Source organism: Eucalyptus grandis, chromosome 10, assembly GCF_016545825.1.
Source record: "Eucalyptus grandis isolate ANBG69807.140 chromosome 10, ASM1654582v1, whole genome shotgun sequence".
Taxonomy (NCBI): Eukaryota; Viridiplantae; Streptophyta; class Magnoliopsida; order Myrtales; family Myrtaceae; genus Eucalyptus; species Eucalyptus grandis.
In genome coordinates, this window is record NC_052621.1 from 32,645,662 (window position 1) to 32,658,401 (window position 12,740).

Here is a 12,740-nt window from a genome sequence, read left to right on the forward strand (position 1 = left end):
ATGGGTCATTCAACAACCATTTAAAGACTCGGACACCAAAAAAGCACTAATCATAGATCCAGGAAATTTGGTAAATATCAAGGAAAGAGATAACTTTTCATTCTAACGGTTGAATTGCAGTCTAAACACTAAACCCTTTGCATGTGAACTGGGGAACTACTACCATTCATCATCCTTCTCCATGGATCATATTCAAACTTGAGCTTGTGTCGAGTTGATCCACCAAACAACGAATATACAATATAAAACAAAGAATGAAACCAAGGAGATTGTGTGTGCTTTTGTCTAATGCAAGAGCTGAGCGGTTCACTCCAACAGACTTCTTGCCAAGTCCATGTGTGGTTCAGTTGATGGTCAAAGAATGGCTTTTCTTCTGATGTTTCTATATGATGTCAATCTGGGGGAACAGTTCTTCGTTTTTCAAAACTTCGTCCTTTTAGCAGGGCCTTGATCAATAATGGGATCGATGGTAGGTATTGATTCTGCTGCTTGCTGAGTCTCTGCACCTTTCTCCGCTTCTGTAGTTGATGGGGCATAGCCCTCGGGGAATGGTGGCGGCGCAGGGGCTGGTGGTAGCTGCATGTAACATTTTGAGAGGAAACAATCAGAAACCAAACCTAAGAGAAACTTTTAGCAGTTAAATTATATTTCAGAAAGAGAAGCGAACCAAATTCATTTACAATTCCATGGTCATGTTACCATCTTTACCATATTCTTGCTATAGGGCAGAACTACAACAAGAGCATGATCCAATCAAAGATATCTGGTGGTTGTCTTTTAATTACCACATTCTCACTAGTGCATTCATTGTTCACCCCACGAATTCCTCACTAGATATCAAGTATATTTAACATTACCCTGCGCTGTAGTGATGCAAGAATGTGATCTATCCGCTTAACTTCCTTGATGTCTATGGTCTCCTTGGGGACCTTAGAATCTGATGCTGAACTCTCATCTTCACCATCAACTGCATCAGGTATGACAGAAGAATTATTTCGCCATAACTCGTGAGAGAGATGAAGCTGCACAAATTGATGCTAATCACATTTTTTAGCCTTGAAATAACTCCAGATTCCAAATGAACATAAACATATTTTATAAGTACCAAAACTGAGTACTATTTTTCCATCATCATACAAATAACAAAATGAAAGGAACGAATTTCAAGTACCATAACCAATCTTCTCCAACTTGGAGGCAGCTGTAGTAAAAGCCTTTGATATATAGTAAAGAGCCCTCCCCTGTAATGGGTGCAGACAAATTAAGTGATGTTGGCATCACCAATCCAATTAACATCAAGAAGAAATAGCAAGTATGGTAGTATTATGGCACCATCAGCAGACAATAAAACTGTAGAAACAATGAAACAATGAAACAATCCAGAATCAACGGAGGCTTGCTTTTCTACACATTGCATCGAAATGGTAAATATGAAAATTAGTTACAATCTGATAATGGTAACACTAAACTAAGGAGTTGCAATAGTAGGAGAAGAAAGTTGTAACGACTTACTATTCGGGCAGCAAAGACACTGGATAACTGTGGTGCTTGGTATACCGAACCATCCAAGACATAGTAAGTTAGCATATGTGTCACTTTATCAGGACCATCCCTCTTTTGCTTACGGATAACAAAAAGGTTAGGTTCCAATACTTCACTCAGCGCGTATTCAATGCCTGTCATTTTCCTGAAAGAGAAAAGTGAAACGCTAATCTCATTTTCCAATCACGAGAACATCTTGTATCATAATTGGTTCCAGCAACTTGTCAACCAGATGTATTTCGTATTAAAGTGCAAGATCTCAATCATCCCGACATCAATGTCAACATATCAAGGCAAATGAATGCATTGAAATAGCCAACAGTTGTTCTGAGGACCCTAGAAGCAAAAAATATGTGCACTGGTGCACTGGCGATCACAATTATTTGGAAATTAAGGGACAAAAGGTATGATATCGCATTGTGAGATAACAAGGTGCAGTAGCTCATTCAGCTGTCAAATTATTTGTAAAAGCAAACCTATTAACACAAATGCAGGCACTCGGCATGCAGATGCATGGGATCATAATAACTTAGATACATTGGTAGAAATCATCATCTTAAAAAGTTTGCAATCATTTTCGGACAATAAAAGAGAGGAATCATTCTCAAACAGCAGCATTGATGTTAAGCAGAACGGCAATGAACCAAAATTAAAAATCGAAAAAAGCAGGAAATTAGCACAGTGATCTACGTTGTCCGGCCACTGGCCTCCATTCACAGGGAAGGGAGAAGCAGAAAATTACTTGAACCAAATATGGAGTACACGGTAGAGTAGCTCTCAAACCCCAGCCCCCAACTCACCCTAATTTCTCGCTCCTCAAGATGTGAAAGGGATAGTATGTATATCTAAACCCTTGAAGGGGACGGACAATAACGCACTAGGCCTCCGACCTGGGCCTTCCGCTGCACTGCCTCGTGAAAAATTCTCAAACAGGTCGCAACAAAGTTTACCTAATAGGGTCAGAAAATCGGCAGACGCCAAACTAAACAGTTGACGAGCACACCCGCCATTTCACGACAAAGGGCAGTAAAATCCATTGAAGCCGCAAAAAAGCACTTTTCCAGCTGAAGATACCTAATTCAGTGCAACCTATTAGATCAAAAGGCAAAGGTAATTCGAAGCATCTCGAGCTCCTTCGCCATTTCAACCAGGAAATGACCAAGCACCAACCGTTACAAGACCGATACAAAGTTCTCTATACGAGGAATTACCCCCAGACACCGCCCTACATCGAGAATCAATAGAACATCGGCGACACCAAGCTCTTCTCTTACGCACAATCGTGCTCGGTCTCGCATTTCACCAGCACAACACCGACAAACAAGCAATCAAAATTCCATTTTCAAGACCTCGATCAGGAACGCAACTTCAGCCGATCCCAGATCAACCGACCACACGACATCAAATCGACACCTTTCAGTATGCAAACATCTCTACACGACTCAGCACGAAACTGCTTACGAGAGTTGGGGCATGTCGAGCGGGTGGATGGACCGCAGCCGCAGCTGCTCGTTGTTGCAGGTGAAGTCGTAGAAAGGGGAGAGGGCGAAGTAGTCGAAGACGAGGTTGCGGTCGAGCGGGTACGTGTTCAGCCACAGCTGGTCGCGGAAGCATATGCCCGTCATGTCCGTCGCCGGCGGCTGCGGCGCCGCCGCCGCCGCGGCGGCCATCGGGTTGCCGTCGAACTGCATTGCGCCCAGTGGCGGGGTGGCCATCGAGGGAGGGAGCTAGGTTGAAAGAATCCTTTGTTAATTTCCGAAAAGGAGATATAAAATCTACGACTTCGAAAAAATGGTCCCACGTGCTATATAAAAAGTAAAACAAAGTGAAGAAAAATTTTGCTTAATTTAAATTTCGAAAAATTTATAAAAAAATAAATATGTAAGTTTATATGTCCATGTACTGCGATTATTAAATTTTTTAGTTTTCTACACTGAATTAAGGTGGTTAGAAGCTAGATCGCGAGAGTTAAAATAAATGAAAGAAATTTGATGAGCATTCACTTCAGATTTGTACTTGAAACAAATTTGAAAATAAAAACACTGCCTTTGTTATGTGAAAATCAAAGTAGCAATGTATAATCATATTATATGTTTTTGAAATATTTTAGATCTTTAGTAGTCGATAATAATGAAATTGTACAAGGCATTAGATTAAATAAATGTAAAGAAAAATTGATTTTTTTTGATTGAAAAGAAAAAAATTGAATCTAGGCAACTGTTTATTTATGCGCGTTTGGTAACGATTATATTCCTCATAAGTAAATTTTGATAAGAAATAATTATTTTTAATTATATTCCTAAAACTATTTATAGCATTTTAAACTATTTGATAACTATCCAAAATTTCTAATGGAATAATAGAATTGCGTTTAGTACCGCGTGATTATTAATTTTGTTCCAAATCAATTTCTTTTAATTTTTAAATAATTTTTTTACTTTTTTTCTTTTTTTTTTTTCCTTTTTCTCCTAATCTTCTTCTTCTTGTGGTTGGTCACCAAACCGGCGACAGACCGAGGAGGGCCCGCCAAAGTGTCGTCACCCTCGGTGAGGTTGGCCGCCGATCCTCGACAAGGCGAGGCCGGGCCCTCGGCCATCGGTGGGCGATTGAGCCTCGCCACCAGCCAGGCCAAGGTGAGGCTTGGGTGAGGCTCGCCTAGCCTCCGGCAAGCTCACCCTGGTGGCGGCGGGTGGTGGTGGATGGCGCAAGATGGCCAAAAGGAAAAAAAAAGTTGTTGATTTTGATTCTCAAATTTATTTCTAAAACAATAATCAATTTTTTTTTTTATTTTTTGATTTCACTCAACAAATTTGTTATCGAACAAAAATTTTACCAAACACGATTTAAAAACAAATCGATTCTTTAATAAAGAATCAAATTTTCATGTTTGGATGATTACCAAACAGGGCCTTAAGGTTCACTCTTAGTAATGGATAGTTTCTGGGCCGACTGAGCCCATAAAGAATTCTTATTTACTGCCTCACGATGGGCCACATTTGCAGGGTTGCAAGCTTCTTGGGCCTTGAATGGAGGGGTTTCTTTTTTGGCAAAGTATAACCGAAGGAAGGTTCAATGAAAAAAGGGGAAAATGACATGAATTCTCTCGACTCCTTTTATCCTGAATTCTTCATCGTCTTTTTTTTTATTTACTCTATATTTGTATCGAGAATTCCCAAAAAAAAAACCCACTAGGCTATCACAAGCCGTTGGAGGACCGAGCCTAGCTACACACTGCAAAGCAAAGGGAGTCTTATAAATTTGATCTTAAGAGAACCTTCTGAAACTTAAGTCAGCAAATGAGAGATGATGAGATAAAAGCCTGGAAGTTTGTAAGAAATTTGTTTCATAAAAGTGAAACCAATGACGGCTTCGCATGCTTAGGGTTTCACAAGCTAGAGGGCAGTGTTTGACAAGAAGGGGACTCGGGCTGACTCACAAGCCTTGCTTGTCGGCTCGACTACATCAACATTCAGTAAGAAATTTAGATATATCTTTGGTATTTTTCTTTATAATCTGATGCGAGATAAATGAAGCAAAGAGAACAATGTGGACCAGGGCTAGATGGATGGTGACGAGACACGAATATAATTTCATAAATGATGCTACTACTTTTGACTCATGAAGATTCTTTAAATAAATGTACCATATAGGAATCTAGTCTTACGTAGGAAAAGGAACCTTCCATCACTTGAGAATCAAACAGCGCCAAGAGTAACTTGCATCTCTCTTTTCCATCCTTTACTAAATGACCCAGATTCCCATTTGTCCCACTTAGCACTCCCTTCTCTTTTCCCCCTCTCTTTCTTTCTATTTTTGCTAACATATAATGAATTTACCTATTACTTTTTTATATGTTCCCTCCGTGTCTCGAAAAAAATCTAATTGTAACCTAATTGTAACCGGCATCACTTGAGAATCAAACTGAGAGTAACTCGCATCCTCTTTTCCATCCTTTACTAAATGACCCAGATTCCCATTTGTCCCATTTAGCACTCCCTTCTATTTTCCCCTTCTCTTTCTTTTTGCTTTTGCTAGCATATAATGAATTTACCTATTACTTTTTCTATATGTTCCTTCCGTGTCTCGAACAAAATCTAATTGTATGAAATCACGCGAATCCTATTAGTCGTAAGACGAACAAACACTTCACCAGTGATGACATATCTCGTATTCAGGTTGGGAACTGGCAAGAAGAATCTAACTACACTCCAAAAAGACGTCGATTGATTATTGAGATTTCCATTATGAACGTGGGCAAATCTTTTCGATCACCTGATAATGGAGAGACGATCGAGTCAGGCTTCCCAGGGACTCGACTGCCCTAAAAAAATCCATGTCGAGAATGACGAGTGGAAGCAACAATTCGAGACCCGAGCAAAAGAAAAAAAAGCTGCCAATCGCAAGTGGCCGAAGCGCGATGAGCGAGGAGTGCACTCCTCCTCGGGGCAGATAATAATTGCACGCAATTCGCAAGCAAATAAGAACGACCTTTTCTGGGCTCCAATAATTGAGACGACTTCCCGTTCCCAACCCCCCCATTTTTGGACCATCGCCCACCACGAAATCGAAAAGAAGGTCCCCGTCGTTCGCATCGATTCTCCGATTTTTGGAAAACTTCTTTTTTCTTCTTCTCTTATCTTATGTCGTGTCATTGATTGAGATGCTTGCGGATTTGGGATCTTGTGAAATCGTGCGAAGGCGGGAAATTCTTATCGCTTTATTCGGAAGATAACGCCGTGATTAGCGACATCTTTCCATTCGGATCCCCAACTCAAAATTGATGGTTTTTCTTTTCCTTTTTCTTTCTTATATTAGCGGCTTGGCCAATGATAAAAAAAATCGATTCAAATGCGTAATTCTTTGCCCTTCATGTCCGATCAATTAGGAGATGATATACTTCATACAAAAATTAAACCGATGTACACACGTAATTAAAAAAATAATAATCGCTTATAATACTTGAAAATGTTAATACCGTAAAAATCCTCAAATCGATAGATCTTTATACACATGTGTCAAAGTTATTTATAAATAATTTTTTGACCACCATAAACTCCAAATTTAGTACATTTGTAATAAATTTATTTCAAACCAATTTTCTTATCACAAAAATATTTGTAATAAATTTATCTTTTATTAGTCTCCGTTGAATTTGATTAATACCACAAAATAACACAAACCGATACATCAAACCAGTACATCCGTTTATCATCATATGTCATCAAATTCAAGAATTTAACAAAGAAACTTTAATAGAAATTAAGGGAGAGTAAATTTATCACGAATATAATAATTTGAAATTTTTAATGGTAATAAAAATCGTTAAGAATATATTTATTACGAATATACTAGTTTCGGATTTTTCATATTACTAACCCTTTAGTATTCACGAATTGAGTGTGACAACGAAAGAAGCCATGCCCGATTGTTCTTACAATTTTTTAAAAATTTTCTAATTTTCTTTATTATTTCATTTTTTGGATAAACAACGTTGACTGTTCCTCGATCAGGCGTTTAAAATTTTCTGATCTTCTTTATTATTTCATTTTTCGGATAAACAACGTTGACTGTTCCTCAATCGGGCGCCTTATCACGCACGGAGAATTCAAGCTCTTCTTCTCGACCAGGACGACGTCGTTTCGGATCAGCTTCGCGGCGGTGGAAGAACGCACGACAAAAAAGGAAACTTCTCTTGACGATTTCCAACCTCCCCCTTTGCGCGATCTGCGTTTCCATTATTATCGTCATCATCGTGATTCCTGTGCCCTTTCCTTTCCCCCCCACCTTCTCTTCTTGACTCGGCATTCGAGGATGGAAGCTGAGTCTATAAGCTTCGAAAATAAGCTGAGTCTATAAGCTTCCAAAATAAGTAAAGTTACCCATATTCATATAGATTAAAAAAATGACTCGTTCTTGGGAGAAAAGTATGGCAAAAAAACAGAGAACATGGACTTTTAGTTTGGATTAAAGCGAATCCAAACACGCGTTCAAATTAGAAGGGTCATCACACCGCCCTATATAACACGTCTCTGAATAGAACGAAATTTTAATCATTCACTCGATAATCACGCAATGAAAATTCAACCACCACTAGCACGTGAATATTTGTGCGAGACCATTGCTAGCTACTTTATATATGGAGAGAAGTTATATGAATAGAAAGAACACGTAAGATTTGACGTCAAATGATATGGGTCAACATTTCAAGGTCCAATGACTAATAAATTGATTTAAAGTCACGATAGACTCTATAATTGAAATTTCCACCCTTGTCGATAGTGGGAAATCATCGAATTAGGTAAGGCAACGTGAACTACGTGGCCATGGCAATTTGTGCACACGGTAATTATCTCTATTCCCTCGCACACGAAAGTTACCTGGAAGCATACATTCGCGTTGACTGGCATTTTGTGGTCAACGTACTTGGGTTCTACACGGGATTCTCGAGTTCCTCGTGCTGCTCGTTTGGTTCTGGAGAAAAACGAAATCAGATCCTCCACGCAACATGGTGGCTCCTAGACAAATCAATTTATATTCGCCAAAATTCCACGATTACTTGATTTTTCCTAAGAAAGAGTTGCTAATGATTACATATTGACAAAAATACCTTCTCGATATATTCATTGCACATTAAGATTATTCCAACTTATCTCTATAATTGTTTTACATGCATAAGCATTACTTATCAAAGATCTCCTTATTTTTGGTGCTCCGAAAATTGTAGGTGCATTTTGGATTAATTCGAATTAATTTCCTTTCTTTTCTCTGATTTTTTTTTTTTTTTGGTTAGAAAGGCATTTTTTTGCACCCGACGAGCCGAAAAAACAAAAAAGAATGTGAAAAGTCGAGGAGAGATTGGGGGAGCACGTGCGAAGGGGAGCGCGTGAGATCTGGGATGCTGGTCGTCGGGGGCAATTATTGGGTTTGACCTGGGGAGGACGGGACACGTGGAGTGGCCGCCGGCGCAAGGGAATGGAGAGATGCCATGTACCTTTCACGTGGTCGTCAGCGATCGTGACGTCCTGGCCCGCCACGTCGACCCCCGTCCAGCTGTCTCCAGCTTGCGCCTCGCGCTCGGCCACATCAGTGGCCATCCAGAATGTCCAGACGCCAGATTTATTTTCTCCATATATCTGACAAGGCGAGAAATTAGTCGCGCTCTAATTTATATATTTATATATATGTATATATTTATTTATTTTTTTGGATTTATTTATTTATTTATTTATTTATGTGAACATTAAAAAAATTCATGTGTGTGTGGATATGATTTGTTTTTATTTTGCCGGTAGACTGCCTAATTACTAAAAATATCGAATTTATTTGGTGAAAAAAAAAAATGCCTTATTTCTTAAACTGAAAATTAAATCTCTTCCTAAATCCACGCACATAAAATAAAATAAAAAACTCAAGGTAGGTTCTATAACACTTCCTGAAAGATTTCAACGTAGACTTTAGCGGATCAGGATTTTATAATTATAAATATTTGATTTCATTTACTTTAGTATTTTTTTATATTTGAACAACCAATTTACACGTGTGAATGCGATAGCTTTAACACGGCAAGGGATCTCTTGATACTAAATAGGTTACGTGCCATGTTACATTCAAGGGGCATTTTAGGTTGAGTGTCTTGCCCATGAAAAGTGAACAAAAGTATGGCGTCAGCATTACAAAAGCACTGTCACCAGTAAGTTCTTAACCTAAGCATTTTGTAATCATGGATGCGTGAGGAAATTAATTACATCCAATTTTAATTCATAAGCTCTCCATACTTATATTCTATTTACATATCATATGGTTAGGAGATGATAAAAAATTAATACTTTACCACTTTGAACACTATGATAGATTGTTTTCGAACATACACATGTCCCAAATCACATGGTTGATCAATGCGTTCGTGCTTCCTTTAATCACTCGCAAAGGTACAATTGCGCTTGTTCTTATATTTATTCAATGATGACCGATGGTGTCGGAGCATAGCTCCCTCTAATGGATACGCGTTTCAATAATAAACTAGCCTTCCATCATATTAAAAAGAAAATAAGTGATCGGACAAAAGAGTTTGAATAAGAAATAACATCTAACGTTCTTGTAAGATAAGAAATGAGGCGGGAATCACAGCATGATTGTGCATTAAGTTGTACTAGACGACACGAGACAATGCTAAGAAGACCCTCTTAAGGGAAGGATCATTTAAGGCGGATCATTTCGCTTTCATTACAATCAAAAAAAAAAAAAAAATCATTAAAAATGAGAAATAATGCCATTCCGAATTTCTTGCATTTTAGCGAAATCTAGAATGTCCAATCGTCTCGTCATCTCGAGCAATCTCACCACCGAAATCGATCAATCTCCCCACAAAGATAGAGATCAATCCGTACGCAAATTGGCTCCATCGGTGGAAAAAATAAGAATTTATTTTGCAAATCGAAGTGGTTAAAGTAGATAGATCTAAAAAGTGTTGGGGCCTCAATTTCACGTGGCGATGGGCCACCCCGAATTCCATGCGTTTGGTTTGGTGGGTGGGTGTGCAATTACGGCGTGCAAAGGGGTCCCAATCCGAAATAAAGTAAAATTAAAATAATAAAAAAAAGGTGGAAAATCGGTCCATGTTGGAGAGCCAAATCATCGTGGCTCGCTCATTCATTGCGAGTCCTCGAAGTTGTCCTATGTTATTCATTGCGCCCGGTCGCTTTTCACATCGGACCCGCGATGGGATTGAATATTTTCAATTTCACCTTTTTTACCATTGAAAGGCGGAATCTTTCCATGTGGCGTCGTATTAGAAATGGAATAATCCTAACTCTTGGAGCAAGTAGATCTCTAGAGAAATTATTTTCTTCGACCAGATTGCTCGCGGCATTGATCAAAGTAATTGAACTCCACGAAAGAGATTTGTTGAAAGAGGAAATGAAAGGGAAAATTACTAAAATTAAAAAGTGTTAAACTAATTATACCGGTGCCGATTTATTAATGAACTTTTCAACGTGATCAATTCATAATTTAACATTTTGATAATATGCCAATTAAGCCGTTCTGACCAATTGCCAACGTGAGTGTTGGTCATCTTATCTCCTATGTGGCAGTACAAGTGCTGGCAATTTTTTTTTTTTTGAATTTTTTTTTAAAAGATGTATTTTTTATTTTTCTTGGCCTAAATAAATAAATAATCAAAAATTTTAGAAAATTATAAAAGTTGTTCACATCAATTGATCTTGTCGTGTAGGAGAACTAACGCCTATGTCAGCGATTTTAGGCCAAAATTGGCAAATTAACAAAATAATTAAAATTAAATTGATCACATTAAAAGATTTTGGACTTTTTTATTTTTTATTTTTATAAAAAATGAATAGCAAATGATTAATTAAGCAATAAAATGAATTTTGTGTTTTAAGGAGCATGAAGTCACGTGCTTAATTGGTTATTTAGCGCAAATATTTAAAAATTATGCTAGGTGAAAGTGATTTCTCATAAAATTTATAGTCTAATGTGAATAACTCAATTTTGATCGAATATGAGAGTCTAATATGTACCCTTACGTTGGAATGAGATTGTCATCATTTTGAATTGGGCGAAAGAAGTAGTCAATTGATCTAAACTTTTAGATAAAGATGAATCTATCCAAAATGCTCGACAAGAGATTTCCGATAAGGATGAATAAACAAATCAGTCTGCGGGAAGAATTCGAAAAGGAAATCCAAATGACCATAAAAAAATTACACAATGTTTCGTACGCTGAATATTTAAATATCCTCTGACCCGAAAAAAGGAAAAAGTTTAAATATTCCGAAAGTGAATTAATAATTGCCGCCGCTTATCTGGCAAACCCCAATGGCCGACTGGCACGAATAAAAGTCAGCTCGGAAATTTCCACGTATTGTAACCAACGTGTAAGCGTCATTCTTAAAAAAATGGCCTCATTGAAATGACACCATGAGTTGATAATCAATTTTTTTATTATTTTTTTGGTTGGAGGTGGGGAACGAAGAATCCCACTCTGCGAATTCCCCACGAAAATTCCGATAATTATCGACCACGGAATATAAAAAAGGAAAGACATGATTTTGGCACGTCGTCTCGCGCCCTTGGCCAAGACGAAAGGGCGTATCTTAGCATATTCGCATTTTATAGCAAACATATCGCCTCAATAATTAGGCCTTAATTTAATGACCACATTTTGCTCTCGTACGAGCAAGCAATCGGGCTTTGCACGACGGGACCTTAGCCGTCGTCTCACTGGGAAATTATAATATATTATATATTTATATAATATAAAGTACAAGCACCATATGATATTAAGCTATAACGACAGAAGGCCCCATAAAAGGAGGGGGAAAGACCGATTTTTTTTTAATTAACCATATTTATTATGAATTTCTTTTTTATCATCAAAACTTGCAATTTCGTTCATGGCTCACTCTCGGATTTATTTGGTCGATTTAATTCGTCGGATCAAATTCCATATCGATTTGAGCATCTGTCAATTAAATAAAGCAAGTTTCACCCAATAAGGTTGGTGATGATTCTCATTGCCAGGATCATTATCATTTAGATGAGCTCGTGCTTGTAATGGTGACGATTGTCGTGGTTTTATTGCTAGAATATATCCGTTACATATAATGAATTTAAAATCAAGATCTTTATCATTTTATAGTAATTTTTGAATTGATTTCACGATTACTTAAATATTGTGTTTATCTAGCAAAAGAAGTCTTTCAGATAACAATTTATCGATTGCCTTTTGAAACTCTTTTGAATAGGACAATACCAGATGGTCGATAACTACTGGCTCTTCTTTCCACATCTTTTGGGCTCTCGATAAATGATTTCTATTCCTAATTTTGTAAGTGCTGCCGAGCATGGTAAATGAATCCCTCATGTTCAAAATTTAAGAGTGCTATCTACTTTTTCGAGCTATTAAAAATCCATATCATCCTTTATCAATATTATCAAATACAACCGATAGATAATTAAAACGATCCCAGTTTAACCGGTATCGCGCGAGATAAAATACCGATTTTGACCTGGGCGGCTCACTGAATTGGAAAAAAAAAAAAAAAACCAATATTCGTGCAAAGCCATATATTATGTATCTAGAAAAGGAAAGAGGCAAAAAAAAAAAAAAAAAAAAAAAGAGGCCAAAATTGGAAATTACCGGCTGCGCATATTTGCCCGCCGTAATTTATGAATAT

At 37.7% G+C, this 12,740-nt stretch overlaps 1 protein-coding gene across 1 annotated transcript; it reads right to left on the bottom strand.

The window, feature by feature from the left end:
* Positions 1-33: 33 nt before the first annotated feature.
* On the bottom strand, positions 34-3,298 carry LOC104422901 (mediator of RNA polymerase II transcription subunit 6). The gene is made up of 5 exons (XM_010035360.3): positions 3,004-3,298; positions 1,513-1,687; positions 1,172-1,241; positions 858-967; positions 34-576 (listed from the first exon to the last, which is right to left on the bottom strand). The coding sequence occupies exons 1-5, from the start codon at positions 3,255-3,257 to the stop codon at positions 421-423; spliced, it is 765 nt and encodes a 254-aa protein (XP_010033662.1). The 5' UTR covers positions 3,258-3,298; the 3' UTR covers positions 34-420.
* Positions 3,299-12,740: the final 9,442 nt, after the last annotated feature.